The 21,594-nt window shown below is 35.3% G+C and overlaps 1 protein-coding gene across 3 annotated transcripts in view; it reads right to left on the bottom strand.

Moving 5' to 3' along the window:
* Window positions 1-21,594, bottom strand: part of DACH1 (dachshund family transcription factor 1) — a 350,907-nt gene that overhangs the window by 30,872 nt on the left and 298,441 nt on the right. For 2 of the 3 annotated variants that reach the window (XM_058824679.1, XM_058824678.1), the window contains 4 exons: window positions 18,734-18,885; window positions 10,147-10,294; window positions 5,714-5,857; window positions 5,177-5,245 (listed from right to left, as the gene is read on the bottom strand). In XM_058824679.1, coding sequence (XP_058680662.1) covers window positions 5,177-5,245; window positions 5,714-5,857; window positions 10,147-10,294; window positions 18,734-18,885 — 513 coding nt within the window. Of the gene's footprint in view, window positions 1-1,235; window positions 1,259-5,176; window positions 5,246-5,713; window positions 5,858-10,146; window positions 10,295-18,733; window positions 18,886-21,594 lie in introns of those variants that run through there. The other variant, XM_058824680.1, reaches the window with a different exon arrangement.

Here is a 21,594-nt window from a genome sequence, read left to right on the forward strand (position 1 = left end):
CTGCAAAGGAACCTCAGAGATGACCAGTGTGCTGAGTTGCTGTTATTTTCTTACTCTATTCCTGGATCTGTTCAACATCTCTACTTCCTGTCTTGTCCTTTCTAGGAGGGAAAAAAGACAGATGGCCCTGGAAGGTTTTGTGAGCATGGTAGTTGAGGGTCTTTTTCTTACACCAGGAAGGTATAAACTGAAACCACTTAGCATTACACTTAACTGAACTGTTAATATGAGCCTGGAGAAGAAGTGGAGAACTAAAGTAAGGGAGGATGTCAGTGGGAAAGGGCTTAGAAAGGGTAAGTTCCTTTGGCTAAGGGACAGAGAGAGTAGATAACAGACACATTTGAAGAAAGGCTGGAAGAAAAAAATAATACTTGCAGCAGAGTAAGGAACCGAGGTCTGAAAATCTGACCAATGGACAAGGAGGATAAATTTTCTGCTGGAGGAGAATGCACAGCTGAGGAAAAAACTGACTGAGAATGAGCAGGATGGAAGAACTTTGAGAACACAGAAACTGTAAAGGGCCTCTTGTAACAAAAACAAACATTTGGGGTAAAAAAATAGATAGAACTGAGAATTCAGGGAACTGAGCAGGGTAAGAAGACTTGGGAGAAAATGATAGAGCTGATTTCAGGAGCAGCTGGAATGACAGCATGCAGAAGTCGGAAATTATTTGGAAGAAAGCAAGAAAGAAACTGAGGCAATTGCTAGTAATTTAAATAAATGGAAAAGACAAAAACCAGCAGCATGAAAGAGGGAAAATTTGATTAATCTTCCTCTTCTTACCAACAATAGCTTTGGGACAACAGCATAAAACCATTTGTGAGCAATTTGGCAAAAGGAACATATTACAGGAACATGACAGGGAAAGAACAGTCAATGGTGAAGATGGTGCAGAACTTTTAGAGGATTTTAGATAATGTGTGGATTGGTGTTTAAATAGAATGAAAATGAAGGTACAGGACTTGGGAGGGAAACTACTGGGAGATAGAAAATTGGGAATGTGGGATACATAGAGGAAAAGAAAACATAATAATGTAGGCAGGCAAATACATGGTAACCAACCAGATGGAGAAGAAAATTCAACGGAAATAAGAAAGTAAAAGCGGCAGTAAATGTCATTGTTCTAGAGCTTAGTAAGAGGTCTGTTAACAAAACAGTATATAAAAGTCAAACATTATCTTTGTATGGTACCTTTTTGTGTGGGATGAGGGGGTCTTGGGAAACCGGATTGGGAGCTAGGCATAGGCATCTAGTGAACCTACAATATGTATGGAGAAGAGGATAATCTGCTTTATTATTATTTAAAACAGAAGCAAAGAAAACATTTAAAACCAGTGTCTTCACCAGTTCCTAATAGCTTATTATCTCCTTCTATTGCTCAAAAAATACATAAGTACATCCGAGACCCAAATTTGAATTATTTATTATGACTATTTGTTAACATTTTATGGATATTGCAGCAAACTGTTATCTACTCCATATTTAAAAAACTCAAACAACACCCTAAAATACCCTGCATTGCTTCTTTTTATAGTCTTGTATTCAAATTCCTTTTATTATTGCTCCCATTTTACAGAAGACTTTACATGCACTAAAAGTGAATCTAAATGAGTGCTACATGATGAAAAAATAGAACAGAACATACCCCCTTATTGACAAATGCAATTATCTCCTACGCTTAAATTAGTTCTATTCCTTACTCTTTAAAGTGATACTTAAAAATAGCAACATTAGATATAACTTCAAGTTGACAAGTATCAATTTATTTATAATAAATAGTAAACAAAATCTTTAGTTTTAATTATGATTTTCTTGCATAATTTTTTCTTAAATGCTGAAATTACACTTTGTATTTCAATTATATCACTTCCCTACAGAGCACTGAAGCTTTCCCACCTTTGTTTGCTTAGTTATAAAACTACATAGCATGCTCAACACAGTAAATTGAAAAATGATTGTGGATAAAAAGACTATTACCCCAGGCATGCTTAGATACTGAGACACTGATATATTTTTCAGAGGAATAAGAAAGTATTTCCCTAGTAAGAATTTTTTCCCCAGAACCTGAAAGATGCAAAAGGTGGTATTATATGTTTAATTATGGAATATACTGTATAATAGAATATAATAGATATTTTAATATAATATTTCTTCTATGGTGCATAGCAAAGTATACAAAATATCATTTACAAATAAAATGACACAATTGAAATTTTGTATAATTGTGACAACATGGTCTTCGTTCCAAGAAAGTACTGGAAAATGTTTCAACCACTGGAAAGCTTTTGTAGTGTTTTGCAGATAAAGGGCCCCATGTGTACTGAGCATGCTTTATTCCAGTGCTTCAGGAATGAAGTGGTTCTTTCCCTGCAATTCTTTCTCCTCACTCCTGCCTACAATTGTCATGCTAAATACTGAAACAGGAACAGAATGCTCTCAGTGCTTCCCTCCCTGATATCCAGGCAAGTACACATAAGAAAAGAAACAGGAATGTACTGAAACCAGTAGGGAATGTAGCCTGACCAGGAAGACGGGGGAAGCAGACACTACAGATGGAGATGGGTTTGCAGCAGGGAAGGCTGATAACAGGGAATGTCAATGCAGCTCTTGAAATGCCTGCGTAAGTGGAGGAGGCAACAGGAAGGGTCAGACAGAGCCAGGGGGTCAGGGAGAGAGAAAGAGCTTGGGATTAAGGGAATGATCAGGGCGGCATGAAACTAAGCTCAGAAGAGAATGATGGAAGAATGTGAAGCTGGGTGAAAAAGAAGAGTAATGTAATGTATAACAAGGAAAAGTGCCACATTAGCAATTGACAAAAGGTGGGATTGGAGGGAGGAGGAAGAAAGAAGAAGGAACTGGGACAGATACACAGGGATACATAGAAAGGGAGACAGAGAAAAGGGAGTTTATGCTAAAAGGAAATCCTCCTTCCAATATTGGAAATGAACACAAAGAGTCCTGACATTTGGCATGACTTGCCTGCTATTAACTGTTTCTTAAACTATTTCTGAAGCCTGTCACCCTATAAGGACTGATTTACATTGACAATATGTTCCTACATCTACATTTGTGTTGTAGGGTTACATATTGCACTGGATCTGAAAGTTCTGAACTGCTGTATGATGATTGAGCTGAATGCATTAAACTGAAAGACATGAAAACTGTATTTCTTGCTTCTTCTTTCCTTTTTCTTAAAAAACCCCTGCTTTAGTTATATGTTGAGAGTACAAAGTAGATATGGGAAATGACAGAATTAAGGTTGCCTTTGCAAAATGATTCAATATCACAATCACAAAATATCATGGTCCAGTCTTGAACTAAATAATCATCTGTGGATTTTAGTTTTGTTTTTAATGTGTATCACCTGGGACAGATGAATCAAGGAAAAGTCATTACTGGGAATGTCTTCTGTAAATCCTTGATTTCCCTTATTGCAAAAATGGAAATATATGAAATGAGCAAAAGGATAGCTGGGAAAGAATGCATAGTCATTGTTCAAAAGCTGAAGTGCTATTCCTATATAGCGTGGGATAAATCCTTTAGAATACATGCTCTCAAATTTGTGTTGCTCATATTATAAATATCCAACTTCATATTTCAGCCTACGAGCAAGACCAAATTCAACAGGAACAGTGATTTGATTGCACCTGCATGCTTCTGCCAAAAATGCAAATTATTCTGAAAAATTAGGTCCTTCATACTTGACAGTTAAGCAATATATCATCTTAATCTGCATTTGACTCTGTTTTCCAGCTATCAAATTGGAATACTCCAAATTTCACTTCCTTGCAAGAATGTTCTGAAGATGGAGTAATCAATACTTGCAATGAGTACAAGTACTGCAGCCACCAGTGCAGCAGCATGGCCTCCCAAGAAATTACAAGTCTTTTTTAGCATCAAAAGAAGTAACAAAATGTCTCAATTATAACAAAATTAAATAATGGCTGAATTCTTACTAAATTAATTATATCAAATGGTGCTTTGAATAATGTGCATGTTTTATAGGAAGGAAAGCAGGATTCTGGTGTAACAGACCTCATAACATGTACTCACTTCCCAGGCAACATTTAATCTGGCATATTCCAACTTCTGTGTTATTGACTCTGCAGACATAACTTGCTTTAAATGTCTTTGCTTATATATGTGTGTTTGTCTTTCATAAGAACTTATTGCATCTTTGGTATTTGTTTATAACCATTCAATCCATTAAAATCTTCTTGACTTTTTTATTCTGTTGTTACAGCCTCCTTGCGGCACACCAGTAACAACTCCTTGGAAGTTAGGAAATGGGATTAAATAACACACAGAAGATGTCAAATGATACTGTTAGGATGATTGACTTCAAAATGCAAAATAAAGGCAATTGAGTGTGATTACTGGAGCTAATCCTTTTAGGCTTGCCTCTGAAAAATGCACCTTCATTTACCATTGAAAACAATTGCTATTTTTATTGCTTAGTACGCATGGAGGTAGATTTAGCCTGTTGACAAGAACAGATATTATAACATAAATACTATCTTCAAAATTTGCTCTTTACTAATATCTTGATGTTTGCAATGTATATATACACTTAGATTCACAGGGGAAGTAATATGGCTCTCTTTAGTATTTCATGTATAATTTACTCAGCAGATTTGTTTTATTAAAATGTAAATAATGGGATGTGGTAAATGAAAATTCCAAGATGGGAATAAACAGCTTATTTATTGTTAATGCTCAGAGTAGCTTATTGAAACACACCTTTCAGTAACTGCCACTGACTATTAGCTATGAAATTCTCATCATGCCTTGAATGTTACCCATTAGGCTTAGCCATTTGTACAGTTAAAAAGCTCAAGATGTTTCAAATATACCTTTAAAAACACTATTAACTCAAATCAAACTACACATATTCACAAAAACTGCATTCAGCATGTCTGAGATTCAAACCAATACTGCTTCAAATTAATTATTCTTCTTTAATTGCTCTGTATAAACAAAAATGACCTATTAATTTAAAGAAAATCTATCAGCACAGAATGTATTCTCTCTTATAAACAAGCAAGATGAACTTGACCTTGTTTGAACTTGTTTTGATGTGGCCCAGATGGTAGGCTACATGCTTGAATAGCAGTCTAAAGCTGAGGAAAAACTCATATAGCAAGATCTAGATTTATAGCCTTTTGCAAATTCCTACCTTGTATTGTCCTTTCAGCATCTGTTCTGCCCCCGCTGCGGTCAGCTTCTATCTCTGGGGTCAGAGAGTCTAGAAAGATAGAAAGGTAAGACTGACACATATTTCATTTGATTCTTATAGCCCTTTTTACAACCTGTTACTCCAGAGCTGAATTACAATACAATCAACCTTTGTCAGTTTTTTTAATGTTGAACAATGACTGGAGGCCAGGACAATTTTTTGTTAGACTGGGAAGATTAATGAGCAATAGATTTTTCAAGCATAAAGGGGGAGAGAAAAAAAGGAAGAAAAAAATTGAGTTCTCAAGCTAATAATATAAAATTGTCCTAGTTTGAACATTCTCTCCAGTGAGTTTATTTGCACATACCATATAAAGTAACAAAGCAATGAAGATAGAGGTATCATTTGAATGAAGGAAAGGAAAGAGATTTTTCTTTTTTTTCCCTTTCCATCGTGTGATAAATTTTTTATAAACAAAGATTCTTTTGGCACTTAAATTGGAAGTTAATGGCACAGAGGTAAAAATTGGCTTCTTACCATTTAGGACCCTGAGACTATCTGTTGAAGCTGCCTGTTTCAGTGTTTGCTCTGCTTGCTCTCGTCGTTTAGTCTCAAATTCAAGTGCTTCCTGCAATTTCCTCTTTGCCTTCTTTTCCTTCTTTAGCCTTTTCTGAATTATTGCTGTGAAAGGAAAATAACATCAGTGCACTTCAGTTTGAATCTGAAACTTGGCTGCATGATGACCTATTAAGCGTCCTGAGAAACACTATAACTGAGATGTTCATATAAACCAATTAATTACACAATAACCAGTTAAATTACTTGAAATTTGTTGGAATCACCCTGGAATATTCTAAATGCTACTGTTCTGTATGACAGTATTAAAAACTGTATGTGTTATCAAGCAATTATTTTTTTTTTAATAAACAGCTGACAATCTGTGAATTTTCACATCAGAAAACCTTGAAAACCAGCAATGGAATGTACTTTGTGAATCATCTGATGTAGACAAACCCCTGTCTCTGGAGGTGAGGGGGTTTTCAGAATTAATTTCACCATTTCTGTTTCTCATAGCACAGTTAACAGACACACAGTGATGCAGTTCTTGCCTCCCTGCAGCTTCTTGTGCATAAGAGGAGGATCCATCTGCCTGGGTCCTGGGCAGCCCCCACCCTGCTCTGGTCCTCATTTCTTGGGGAAAGGCCCTGAGTCTTCTAACTCCCCTCCAAGCTCTGCTTCCTGCAAGCCATCCGAGCTCCCCGTATTTATTTCTTTTCCACATTTCCATTGTGTCTTTCCTTTCTCTCTTTCTCACTTTCTGTTGGTGTCTGTCCCATCAGCCATCGAACCTTAAAGAACTCACAGCAAATCCTTTATGGTGCTGGATCCTCCAGTCAAGTAAATATTAATATGCTTTGTCAAATGTGAGGGAAAATGTTAGTAAAGAAATGAGTATTTTGAAATAAAATGTACAAAGTACTTATGTAGAAAAAATGTTTTCCTTCAATTTTTTCAGCTTCAACTCTTTAGGAAAAGGATGGCAAGTCCAGTATGGGTCTTCATCACAGTTTTCTTTTATATGTTACCAAGTTACTTATAACCATAAAGGTAAGACTTGCAGGATCTCTAACTAAAGGAACATTTTGCAAGTTATGCTCCTGATGGAAAAGGGTAAAGTCAAGCAATTTTTTCTACTCCATTAAACCAATGTGGACCTCTGAAGCAATCATGTAAAGGATAGCATTTTCTCCCCCACCACACCCTAAATGTTCTTATAAAGCACATTCAGAGTTTTCATGGATGTGCATGTAAAAAGCTTTTTTGTCCTAAGATCTTCCTGCATAATCCTTTCCAGGACATTCTGTTATTTTGACACTAACTAAAAAATTATCCTAAAGAATTCTTTATATGCACCAGAAGAATTATCCTTACCAAACCCAGACACTAGGAACTGTTAGGTTTGCATGTCAAGATCTATCTAGCCCTATATCTAACTGCAAAGGAACCTCTGGTATATGCCTAGGAATGAAGGCTGGAAAACAAAAAAAAATTTCCACCAGTTCATACTCCCCAGGGACAGTAGACTGTGATATTGGTATCATTCACAAAATGCAAATGATGAAACTTTTAAAGGGAACTGTCATTGTTATTACTCTTTAATTCATATGCTAAGAAGAACCACCTTTTAGATGATCTTGTATATTTTGTGCTGCCATACAGAACTGTTCAGGCACAAAATTAACATAAGCACATATCCTGTAGTCAGAATAACTACATAATTTACATCCAAGACTTTGGAATTTTGGTTCTTTCTCATTTTGTACAACACCAACTTACTTTACAGGCTAATTAGCTCATACTATCAAAGAACATCTAACATCTATACAAAGGCTAAACTAAATACATTTTGAATCATTGCATGGTTTTAATGTTTTCATTATAAGTACTTTGAAAGTGATTGCAATAAATGAGAAGGAAACATATGTTGCTTTCTGAATTAAAATGTCATCATGGCTGACACATTGTAGATGTGACTACAGCAGTCAGAGCCAGAATTAGCAAACCCTTACTGTGTAGCTGCTCACAGAAGAGATATTATCCTACTTTCACCAGTTGATGAGACACATCCTACAGCCTTAGGAATCACTAATTGGAAAATTTAAAAAGAAGGAAGGCAACAGTACAGTAAATAAGCAGCTCTGCAGAACATACAGTAGCAGCGTGAATCCAACTGTCCATAAAGAAAGGCAAAAATACTCATCTGCAGCCACTAAACACTGCAGATTTATAAACAGATTTATAAACACTAAACAGAATTATATTTCACTTGTATTAACATGATGAGCAAAAGATAGATAGATAGATAGATAGATAGATAGATAGATAGATAGATAGATGTTGCCTAATGCTGAAGATGCCCTTCACATGAAGGGTTTGACCTGTATGTGACACAGTGGCTTGTGTTCTATGCTGAAGCTTTTAAGTGTTTTTCAGTATTTTCATATGGTACCTCTTCACTTAGCAGGGAAGCTGGTACATTTCTCCCTTCTTGCTTATGCTTCCATTTAGACATGTGAAACTTTAAGATATGATACTTGCTATATGAAAAACTAATAGTAGGTAAAGGCTCCTATGCATTTTTCTGCCTTTAATTGAAAAATGAATTTGCACAATAATTACAACCTGGCCTTATTTTTTCTGTCTTATTTCGATCTTTTTATTTGAAAGAATAATCCATACTTTTCTTTCTTTTATACAGAAGTATCCACTAGCAGAGATAGTCATCCTCATTATATTTGGTTTGCTGCATACCACCATTAACTGTTCAAATCCATTCCTCTTTGGTCTGACTGTTTTCCCAGAGCAAGATTGTCATTAGAGAGATGCATATACAAAAGCAGGTAATGCATCATGCTGAAAATAATATTGCCAATTATTTCAGTAACCTGAACACAATAAGGGACTATCCCATGTTTTTTTCTTTGGCATACAACTTTGACTGAAATTCATTTTGCCTAATTTTATCTTTTCAAAACACATATGTCTAGTACAGCCTTGTCAACCATGTGACCTCTGGAGTTAAAGGGAAGAGAAAGACATCTTCACAATGCAATTGACTCCACCTACTTATCTGAGAACAGGCTATAAAAGCTTCTTTTTTTATTGTCCAGAAAGAGAACTCCTATTCATTACAATGAGATGCCTGATTTGTAGATGGCAAAACTAAAGATCAGATGGGTTCCCCCTCAAACCTTTTCTGTTTTGCATGTGACTGTACAACTCTAAAAAGGAACATATATTTGAGCAGTTGTGAGAAAGTTGTGAAGACTAACCAAATAATTTTATTCTTTTATCAAATTAATTTAGAAGTGTAAGTAATACAATTGCACTGAGCAGAATGAACCAGTTGTGGACAAAGGGATGACTCACTGCACAGGTATGAGAATTGTTAACAGCAATTGCCTTTCAAAATATGTTTTCATAAGTTAAAAAAAGGGTAATTAATGATGTGATAGTCCTCTCCTTTAATGGGTCAAGGCATGAAACAGGATTACATTGTGTACTTACTGCAAGCATGTTAGTTTAAGGCATAATGACATTGGCTGTGAATCCAATTGTTCTTGGGATTCTCTGTTTAGGTGGTTACCAGAAAATTAAACTGGACAAGAAGAGACTTCTAACTCTAGCCCTGCAAAAATTCACATCTGACTTGTCATGGTCTGAGTTAAACAGCAAGGGATTGCCAGAGGTTAACTGTCTTGCAAAGTAATCAGGCATTATTAAAGGGTGAGACATACAGAGACAGAGAGATGAATGCATAAAAAAAGATAGAAACATGCTTGTAATACAAATAGTTACTGCAAATCACTCCAAACTGTCTCACCTTCACCAACAATGTAATTATTTAAAAATCTCTAACACGTACAGGCTTTACAGTGGGCTGATGTTAATGCACAAATGCTACTAATGCTTCTGCTTCATCAAGAAAAACCTCCACTGTTACTTCTACAAACATGTCTTTTACCTACTGTGCATTATAAAGAGCTCATATATTATCATTATCTTTATATTTATTACATAGAGTTTGCCTAAATATGCACTATAAGAACAGAACAGAAAAACTTGTAGATTCCTAAATTTGATACAAATTGTATTAAGTAGCTATCCCTTTTCCTAATGATCACGACCTACAAAGGTCTGTTACAGCACATAGGGTATTTATAATTGCTTTTGTATTACTGATGTAACAACATTCAAGAAAAATGTTGAGAACAGGGACGATCCTTGCTCCAAATCTCATGAAGACCCTATACAAAATTAGGCAGGTCATAAAGCATCCTTCATTGCAGTCAGCTGAGACCTAACATGATTTAAGGGAGGTAAAATTTTGATAAAACACAGGTGTTTGATAAAAATTGTTTCCTAAGGAAATAAATAACGAGGTGTTTATGTCTGCTTAATCAAGGTACCTCTGTTCTTTTGCTCCACAGCCAACTGTTTTTCAAGTGTTTCCCTCAGTTCTCGCTCCCTGAAGAGTTCCATCTTCAGCTCTGTTTTCTCCAGTTGGACCTGTTTCTCTTGAGCTCTGGCATTGTCTATAGCAACCTTTAGTAGACCCTGTTCAGAGATAAAGTAAGATATTTGGAGAGTGTTAGAAGAGCCGACATAATAACTACTGTTATTTTTCCTTGATAGTGATGTGATATTTTAGAAATAAAAAAAACTTTCACAGGATCAAAGTTACCTATTATCAACAGCAATTTTTAACTGGAATTAACTTTTGAACAGGTGGACAAAAATTTGTAAAAAGATGGGAGTCAGCTTTTCTTAGAAAATGCAAACTCACCTCTGACTGTGCATATAACTCATGTGAAAAACATACAGGAATATGTTTACTCCTCTTTAAAAAATTGGTAATATCACAGTCACATCATACACAGAATCCAATCTCTAGTCCAACTCAAGCCAATGGAAATTAGCTAAAGGAGAAAGGCTCTTTTAAAGTCTTGCCTTCTTGCTCCTCATCCTTGTTAATTACTAATAATTTCAAATATTTACATATATCATTAAGGTTCCACGGACTATAGGTATATTGGGATAGTAAGGAAAGGACAGTCACAAAGCAGGAAGACGTCTCTGTTTTAGCAAGTCAGTTCCTTGATTTGTAGGATTATTATCTCACAGCAGAAACACAAAACACAATAATCTCTAGATTTCTTGACCTGAGATGGCGGATACAAACTCCACCTTTCTTTCTGTTGTTAGTGTATCAGAAAATAAAAATTCAGATTATTTTAAGCTTCCTTTGAGAATTCTAACTTCAAAATTCCTTCTTCTTTTGCAAGGAAATCGGATGAGCCTGGCACAGCTAACAGCGTATTATTAATAATATTAACTAGATAGGGCACTGAGACAGGGCATCAAAATATAAGGAGAAATGTAATTGAAATAAATGAACATGCAAATATCCTTTTCCCTTTCCCAAAAGCCTGGCCATCAGGCTCTTGGGTCTACACCCGAATCTCTCCTACTGAAGCTATCATAATAAAGTAGATAATTAAGCATGGATATTCATACATGAACCTCCATGGATATGAAACTAACTCTCCTATATCCTAGGCAAGACTCCTGATAACTTAACCCTAGAGATAATTTGACCCAACAGAGATTTAATTACTGATATAAAGCAAAACAATGCCAACTAAAGAGACAGACTACTACTCCCCAATGGTTTTGCTAGGGAAACATTCAGCTAACAGATGAAAGCTTCACACACAAGACCTGGTTTGAGCACTACAAACATAAAACCATGATGCTCCTCTCCCAAACAAGCTTCCTCACTCCTCAGCTACATTTCCTAAATTGGATTCTGGGTTGCATGTTTTTTTGCATTTTTTTTAAATATCTCCCAAAGAAGAATGAAAAAAGAAGCAAGTATAATGATGTTTGAGAAATAGAAAAAATATTTTTGTGAGTGTTTTGTGAGTCTCCACATTTATCCCACTAGTCTTCCCAGTGTCAATGATTGGTGTGAAATTTGTCTCCTTCAAAGTCCTCTTTTAGTTCTGTTTTCAGAGCCTGTTATTTTCAGTACTGCTCATCCTTCTTCTTAAACCATTGCCTCAAATCTTGTCATGTTCAGAGCTTAATGCTCTGCAGGTCTGTTACACTTCAATCTATTGAAGTCCACAGAAGCTGGAAGAACTCAGCATCTTCTGACGGCAAAGCCCAGATGGTCAACAAAATGGTATACACTAAATAGAGCTGAACTGTGTTTGGAAATGTGGTAGTAGTGGTAACACAACAAATGTCCTCACAAATATACTTAAAGTTTTAGCAGTTTTCTTTTGCTGTTGTAAAATAGCTAAATCACAAAGGTCTTTTGGGTTGAATGTTAAATCAATGTTGAATGTTGAATCATTATTAGAGAAATACAAAGAAATCTACCTTTAAAGCTCTAAGTACACATGTAAAGCAAAATACAGTTTGAAATACTTGGGAAGTGTTTACAATCTATTTTTCAGAAGTTAATATTAATTTGAATTCTGTTCCTTTTGCATGGCCATGTTCTCCTATGTTTGGTACATTTGAATTAGTAAGAAACTGAAGTAGGAGCTGTTCATCATTACCTGCTACTGGCTTATGCTTAAACTCCAGAGGATTTTAATCTCCTCCTATCCTTCTCTTACTGGAACATGTGATTCATCCAAACCATAAATAAATCAGATCAAGAGAAATTACATGAAAAGTATTTGTTGATGAAAAGTGCATTGTCTAGTAAGTTTAAAGCTGCAAACACTGTCTTCCCAAATTCTTAAAATCCATCTTGTTTAACAATAAAATCAAGCCACTAAAGCAACTGCCATCTTTACTCAAATCAACTACATTCATGTACATGTTTCTTCTTCATCAGGAACAAACAATTAGTAACAAATGAAAGAGATCATTACATGAAGTGCCCTTTTAGATCACCCCAATTAAAACTTTAGTTTAGCTGTATTTTAATTCTAAGATACCAAATTCTAATTTTCTGCTCTGATTGCTCTTGTTGACTTATCTTTGAAAGATGTACTCTCGGTGCAAAGCCTAGAGATTATTTAGCAAGATGCCAATGTTGGCATCACTTAATGTGTTGATTGGTTGTATTATCAGTAGCAGTTTAAAATAAATTACTATTAAACTATTATTGTCCTTGGCTGAGAAAACACAATATTTTGGTGTTCTTTAAATATGAAGCAATCATTATGAATAAACATGGAGAATAACACTTGAGTGTAACACTGATGTGTGTAATTTTATATTAAGAATTGCTGCAAAGTATGAAGCTGCTAAAAGAATATTACATTTTCTATTGAGTTTCTGCACCACACTTTTTCCCCCAGCCTTTCCTTTTTTTTATACTTGCTAACATAGCTAATGGTAATACATTACCTATTGCTGCTGATTATGTCTGAAAAATATTAGCTTTTTGGAGCCAAGATTCACTAGGGACTACTTATAAGCTACACAAAATTAAGTTTCATTTTTAGAAGTTAAATCAGTGCACATCAGTAGGCATCCAACGTGAAAAAAAATCTGCACTAGAGCCAAACTGATGCATATAAAAAGTGCTGTTGCTGCCAATGACAGCACTAATGCAAAAATACTGAAAACATTCAATATCTCCCTTTATTCAGTGCAGAAGGGGCTGAGGAAAACTAAAAAAGTACATCTGAAAAATCATCAGTGCCCCCTGGAACAGGAGTAGCAATTTCAGAGTTGCATGAAATTCTATTAATTCTCCCAGTGGATCAGCTGTAGAAGATTATACAAAATGCAGTATGTCCAACTTGTATCTGCTATGGCTAATCCTCTAACCTGATATTAAATCAATATGCTGCCAATGACAATGGGAAATGCAGTGCAACACAGGACATTAACAAAAAGAAAATATTTCTCTTTAGGGAAGGTCAGGTGTTATGGAGGCTGGATAATGATAATTGCAGTGAACATATTCAGGTTCCAGATTTGTCTTTAATACAGTATGGCTCTAACTGGAGCCTGGCTTTAAGCATGGCAGGCCATTCTCTCAGTGTCTCTCAACTTTTATTTCAATGTAATGTCAAAAATGGACATTTTATTCCCTGGAGATTTATAGATCATTCTGATTTGTTTATTTTACTGTATTTGTTTCATCATTTTCACTGACAAATCCTTTAGAACTGTCCCAAACACAATGCTAATATATGAGTTTCTTCCCATTCTCTGATCAGAGAAGACCATCATATAAAGGCAGCCTCATGCTCCTACAGAAACTAAACATACATCAAACCTCAACTCAGTCTTAAAACTAGTAATACTCATCACTATTTTCAAATTATGCAAATAATGTGTTGCTTACTTTGAAAAGGGTGGAGGGGAAGGTGTAAAGAAGCTCCTTCTCTTTCTAGCTGCATCTGTAAATGTGTGCTCCACCTAACAGAATTTACTTGGCTACACATTTGTATGTGACATTAAAATGACCTTGCTAATTAGTTTGACATTCTGTCTAGAAGATCATATCCTGTTTCCAACAATTGACCACACTGAGTGAAAAAGGGAAGCTAGAAGATCAGGGCATGCACATTAGGAAGTTTTCCTATTCAAAACTCCAGGCTTCCAGAGGGTTGCAGTTCAGGGGCTTCTTTCTGCAGTATTAGCTGGTCATGGTGAAAACACTTTCAAATAACAGTGCTTCTCTTTTAGTAAGGAAAATATATATAATTTGTATGCTGTCATCATTAAAAGCATCTAGTGAAAGGCTCTAGAATAAAAAACCATATATTTATACATACAATTCTAGTTAACTTCACATGTTAATTTTTGAGTATCTGCTATTTATAACTGACTTGTGACTAAGTACTGTGAACAAGACAACGCAGTTAAAAAAATCTCTGGAGATGACTCCTGAAAGACAACTTTTTTAATATCTCAGATTGCATACTTTATCACAGATAAAGGCATATTACACAAGTATAAATGATGTTTTCCATTAATACATTCTGTGAAAAAAAAAACAATTCCCCTGAATTTTAACAAAATATAGATAAAATAACATGAAGTAAAACTGCGATTTTTTTACTTTATCCACTGTTTGCAGTGTTTTTCCCTTAGTATTTAGTGATAGACAGTAACATTGCAGGAGACTCACAGCATTAAAGCTAGTAGTTTTCTTTGTTTACAGAGGGGAATTTAGTTTGCAACCATGCACTGCTTTTATTAATATCAATGCGAAACTTGTAAATTATTTTAGGTAAATCTTTAAAAACATTTAGCAATAAAAATGTGTCAATACAATACAGTCTTGACAGAAAAATAAGCTATCATGGTGCAACTATATCATCCCTTTGATATAATGGAAATTCAGCTCAGGGAGAGCAGAGATTCAGACTCTAAAAGCTTGAAAGAACATTACTATTACCCAAGAATATTGTAGCATCACGAAAGGCCGTGGCTGTAACATACTTTGGCATAATCAGGCCATGACTCAAAAAGGTAAACTTATGTGAGGGGTATGGAGACATCTTTAGCCTTCTCACTAGCATATACACAGCCTTTTGCTGTGACTCACTTTCCCCCACCCTTCATCCTCCCTGCAACTGTGCTTAGATTTCCAGCATTTAATCCAGAAGAAATTTACAAATACTTCTGGTGAAAAAACAGACATATAACTTGATTTAAATTCCCTGGGGAAATTTATTTTCTCTTCCTTTCAGATGTGCAGATATAAATCCAAATTAGAAAATATATTCCCAATCCTATTCCTTTTTTAATGTGTGTATTTGTTTAATTATATATTTTTAGAGTTTATTATTTGTATTTCAGCAGTCCCCAGAAAGGATAACACTGGTTATTCATGTATTGTATATTGCTATTATCTCCCCTGTAAATTTAAAAATTAAGCATTGTATTTTGCTTAAAGAAATATTTATGGAGAAGTAAAAATAACTCCATATATATGGTATACAGAAAGACATAATGGTGACAGAAACAAATAGGCTAGTTTAATATTTGCCTAAAATTATGAAGTTATGATCAGGGCTATCCATTTTATTTTAGTAAGGATGGAAGAAAGAGACTCACTTTTGCTCAGAGGTCACATCTGAAAAATTACTCAGATTACTAAAACAGAATTACAGTTAGGAAACAAGTTCAGCTGAGCTCATCAGCCTCTGCAGGACTTCAAGCACATTTGTTTTCAAATAACAAAATGTTTAGAAATTTTGTTTGCATACCCAAAAAGCACTGCTCCAATGTCAAGATTTAGGATCCTTTTTACCCTGTCAAAGGTGAAAATTAGAGCTCCTAGTGCCCATATGACATCCTAATCCTGTTTTAAATCTGCATTATTCTGATCCTCCAGATCCTGCATCACAGAAGGGGATCATGGCAGAGACAGGCACTGTCAAGTCCATGCACATTGGTGCAGCCAGAAGCTCCTTGACTGGATATTCATTTCTGGATGATCACATCCCTAAAATGTAGGCTATCTCCAGTGCAATATGTGGTTGCTGGGGGTGCTCCCCAGAGCCATGACCCAACAAAAAAAGTAGACTTGCATTTCACAAGCAGACATATACCCTTTCAGTGAAAGGACACATGCCTATTTTCAGCATGAATGACCCTGATGAAAACAGAGCAGAGTTTACCAAATCCCCTCCTGAAGCCATTGGCAATCTGTTTGAGGAAGTTAGACCTGCTCCACTGCTGCAACAAGAGAACAGTGAGGGATCCCACTGCTCCACCTCCCCATGGAAACCACATCTCCACTGACAGGGATGCAAAACACATCAGGTCCAAAGGACAGTAAGGAGCCATTGACTCAGTGAAAAGAGTCCTTTTAATTCAGGTAATAAATGCATCATGGGTTTCAGGTATGGTTTTCATAAAACCATACCTGACTTTGATTTCCTTGCAAAGTCACAAACTACAGTGCAATCAGGGACCATGGTACAGAATTGCCTCTTTTCACAGATGCCATCAACAAATTTGAACTTGTAATCAAATACCTAAAGCTCTGTTCTGGAAGTGCCAGCATCACAGTATCTAACTCATTTGTGAGCATGGGGTAACCCCCTCTCATTGCAACAGCAATGAATACCAATATGGAAACTATTTTAAATGGCATTGATTTAAAAAAGCCACTATTATCCATATGATATTATAATATACTCTACTGCTGTTAAAGTCAACTTTTACTACATAGATGGGAAAATCAACTAATTTTATTTACTTTTTTAATTTATGAAGTGGATTTCTAATGTTGTCCTGATAAAAAACCTGAAGCAGGGAAGAGGGAAAGAAATGCCTTTCATATACTGTTACAAAAGGATTTTTAGAAATCTGTCAAAAACATGTATTGTGATGTGGGGACATACTGAAAAAATCCAAAAGGACTTATGTCCCACCACTTTCCACTAATAGATGATTTGTCATGATATGGAATCTCAAGGTACTGAGCAGGACATTCAAAATGCTACAAGAGAAGGCATAAAAACATTTCTGGTTTGTTTATGATGTTGTCTTTTCATTCCAGGTAAGATTAGAGTATTAAAAAAGAAAAAAAAAAAAAAAAAGTAATGACTGAATTTCACATTCACATTTTCTGTAAAACAAAACTGAATGCATTCTTGGCAAATTAATCCTGGTCATTTATCTTGAAGTAGTGCAGCACCCTCATATTCAATCACGAGATTAGCTAACCTGTTGATGCTGAATGCTTTGCTCATTAGGTTGCTGTCTAGAGACATTGAGTGCAAACATTTGTCAAAATAATTACTAAGAACTTTTCTGTACATGTATGCACAGCTAAAAATTTACTAACTGTATTTCTGCTTTAAGAAAAAAATACAATCTTTACAGATTGCAGCAGATATGGTACAAGATTGCTGCTAGCAAGTTATCTTGGTTCATGGTTTAAATATTTAAGATGCTAAGTCTCAGAATTGCAAAAAGTAATCATAAATATGCGTTTTCAGACCAGGCAGAGATGGTAATATTTACTTCTTAAATAGCAGTATTTTTTCATTATTAGACCTCAAAGCACAACTAATTAATGGCTCATATACTTTTCATAAAATGATTCTGAAGTGCCATAAACTTTGATGAGACTGCTTCAGACAGTTAAGTGAGCAGGATTTGGCCCTGCTCCGTCATATCCTTTGCTGGATAGAATACAATTGATTTTATGTGTTTGCAGGCATGAGCAGAAAATATATGGCGACAAATTGGAAGTTGGTAGCTGCCCAGACAAGGCTTCTCTGGAATATGCAATATGGCTGTATTATTTCTGGCACTATCATTTTGCTTCTGCATGCCATATACAACCATATTGTTGCAAAATTGCATATGGGGAACACAAGATAACAGAATTTGTTGACAAAAAAATTTCCTTAATTCTAATATGAAACACTAACAATTTGGCTTCAAGCTATACATAGTGTATACTATAAATAATATTTGAACACGGCTTTACTGTACACACAGCAGACTTTGTGACTACCAAATACGAAATCTGTATAAAATTTGGTAATACCCTTTGAAGTCTATTCTTTGAAGACAGTACTTTAAGTGAAATGAGCTTATTTATAATGCTTTTGTAAATGCTTTTATGGGAGACACATTTCAAATAGCTTTAAATATCATTTCCACCATGCCACTCTAGCAATTTGAAATAACTATTTATTAAAGAACTCTTTCTCTATTTAGTAAATGAGATAAAGTTAAACAGTGAGATACATTTCATTAGCCTGTAATAAAAAGAGCATTGAAGACAAATGTTGTTAAACACACCAATGTAATTCACATTGAATTTTCTGCTGCGGTTTAATATACAATCTGTATTTTCATGTACTGTATCTGACAGCCTCTAAATTCATTTGTTTGCTGTGGTTCCTTTAAAACATAAATTACAGGAAAGTTTCAGTAAATTAGTTGATCCAAATAATCTTATGAACTGATTAAACTAGAATGGTTTTATTAGTTTAGACAAAACTGGCTCCTCTCCATCCCTTTAAGCCGATCTACAAAAAGGCCTACCTGGATGTTAGTCAGAAGGGTCTCTATGGAGGACAATCCATCAGGGAATAGAAAAGGAGATGGAAAACCCGGAGGTAGTGGTTGCCCATGCCCAGTTAGAGAAAGTTTGTCAAGGCTGTCTCTTGCGGTTGGTGTGGAGAGCGGGGTCTCATCTGTATGTGATTGAAACAAAAATATAGAACAAGTTACGCTTGTCTGTTTTTATTAGACCTCAGTAATGGCTTCCCTAGTGGTTTCCAGAACATTTATTGCAAATTGGTTCCTGCTATCAGGAGAAAATGCTTTCTGCTGAATTTTCTTTAATGAAAAAGCTGTGGAGATACAACAAGATAACATTAATGAGTAACTTTATAAGCCTTTTAAATGCAGTCTCTAATGAGACTGAGTTTACAGTGCCATAGAATCTTTTTAAAACAAATATTATCTCACATATACTTGTGATAATATATTCAGGCTGACTTTATGGGCACCTTCCCAATTATCTCATTTTAGTTTGTGCTCTATTTGGATTGACAATAGAATATTTTCTAGCATGACATATATTTTGTATATGAGAAGTATTTGAATACGAGGCTTCCCATACAATTAACCCTTCCCGCTCTTAATGGTTTCACTTACAGCTCAGATGATTTTGCAACACCAAGAAAAGCTCCTCAATACATTTTTCATCAAGAAAATACACCTGATTGCCACAATTAAAACATGCCCTAAAAAGTACATGAAATTAATAGCACAGTAACAATCACTGGCCTATTTTTTTTTTTTTAAGCATGGACATCTTCTAACAATTAGTGCTGAACTCCTTAGCGGGATCTTTGTAAAAATCAGATCTGATTGCTTCTGACACCACAATGGGAAAAACTTGCACAGCTTGAAGACTTCTAAGATTAAAATTTCACAGATAATCTGTGAACAGATTAAGAAGTGGAAAAAAAATACACCCAACCACCCAACCCCCCCAGTTAATAGAAACTTCAATCAATAACCTCATTTGTGGTTTTTTTTCAAATTTTTTTTTTTTTTTTTTTTTTTTTTTTTTTTTTTACTTTCTGGAATATTTTTAGGCTACTGCTGATATGATATAGAAATTTAGGCCAATTTCTTTGCACCAGATGTTAATCTGAATTCTTCAAAAGGAAAACTATCTATACATATATATATATAGATACATGTATCTATACATACTCTTCTTACCAAGGGCTCAGTCATTAACTGACATATATTGATGTATCTCAGTACAATGCCAGGACATCAGAATGTACCCCAGGTTTCATGCAGATTCTGCACAGCTGTATGACTACAAAGGAGTTTATCAGACTCACTTCCTTCCATTTTGGCTTTGACCATTGTAAGTTATATACCTTTTGGGGTAGTCAGATGTCTCTTTATTTATTTATTCAATTATAGTTTCAATAATGGATGTACTTCTCTATTTACTTTATCAGGTACATTAAAATTGTATCTAAAAGTTGATCCTAGTTGCCCAAAAGAGCTCTCTCTTGGACCGAATGCAGTATTGTCTTAAATGGACATAGTCTAGGACCATGAAAATTGAAATCTGCAGTAACAAAAGGTTAGAGTGTTGATGACCACAGGATGAGACATTCATAGCCCAAAGTCCCAGTTCATTCCAACAGTCCCCATCACCATTCCTACAGATGGAAGCAACCTCTATTAACCACATTCAGGTGCAGATTTCTTGTCCCATCTCCTCACCAGTTCTGTCATGCTGGCCAGTATTTACAGTGCTAAAGGAAGAGCTTTTCCTACCATGTCCTTCCACAGAACTACCCAAACAGGCATTTGGACATCTGCTGCTGGGCTGGTACCACTCAGGTCTTTTATAGCCAGTGGAAAGAAGCAGATGCCACTTCAAGGTCCATCTGAACTCTCATAGGCATCAACTGCAGGAAGAAGCAAATCTTCCTCTAGAAGATTTCTGCCTGTTGACTGTAAGAGAAACCTAAGATGACTGCTCAGATGGAAAGATCTGCTCTTGGGAAGATCCTATACTGGGCTGTTTTTCCTACTTCCCTGTGTCTCAGGCTGAGGACAGACTACACAAGGAATAAGAGCGTTCCTTATGCCCTGTTTGTCACAATTCATGCCACAATTACTGCTTTCTCATAAAGTCATCATTCTAAAGTTTTCCAATTTGAAGTTACTGAAAGGAATTAATGTTGACTAAGGAAAGCTTCAGACCTTTCAGAGTCATAAAGGAGTTTTTCAGCTATATTTAAATTTTCCAGTCATGTTACAGAGTGCTGGGGAAAAAACTGGCTCTAGATCTCTGAACCATTTCCTGAGATTCAAAGCAGGCTCTGAAAAAAATACTATGTGGATGTATCCTCTGTACTCATGCTACCCCCAAAGCAGCATGAACAGCTCTGTAGTAATTTTGTAGTAACATACTAAAATTTGGCCCTAAATATGAGTATTTTCTTTCCAATTTTAAAATATTATAGATATATTCACCACATCATTAGAAAAAATAAATTATATATTCCTGGTATTGAAAACTAGCTCAGCTCAACTTCTCCACTCCTATTCTAGTGTGAAGAATCATTAGCAAATGGTTTATTCCAAACTGCTGCCAAAATTTTTATGCTTTCATTAATCAAAAGTAATAAGCCAAAACTTAAACAAAACTACTTAGACAATATATTTATAAACAGTCCATAATACTATTTTATAGCTGCAAACTTTTTCCTCTAGCAAAAATATGGCTTCCCCAAATGATTTCTACCCAAAATTAAGAAGCCAAAAAAATTAAAAAAAAAAAAAAAGCCTCTTCCATGTTACATTCTTAAAGTTTTTTTGGGTAGAGATTTCTTTGTATCAGTAGTTGCAGTGAAGGTATT

The sequence above is a fragment of the Ammospiza caudacuta genome, chromosome 2 (genome assembly GCF_027887145.1).
Source record: "Ammospiza caudacuta isolate bAmmCau1 chromosome 2, bAmmCau1.pri, whole genome shotgun sequence".
NCBI classification, from domain to species: Eukaryota; Metazoa; Chordata; class Aves; order Passeriformes; family Passerellidae; genus Ammospiza; species Ammospiza caudacuta.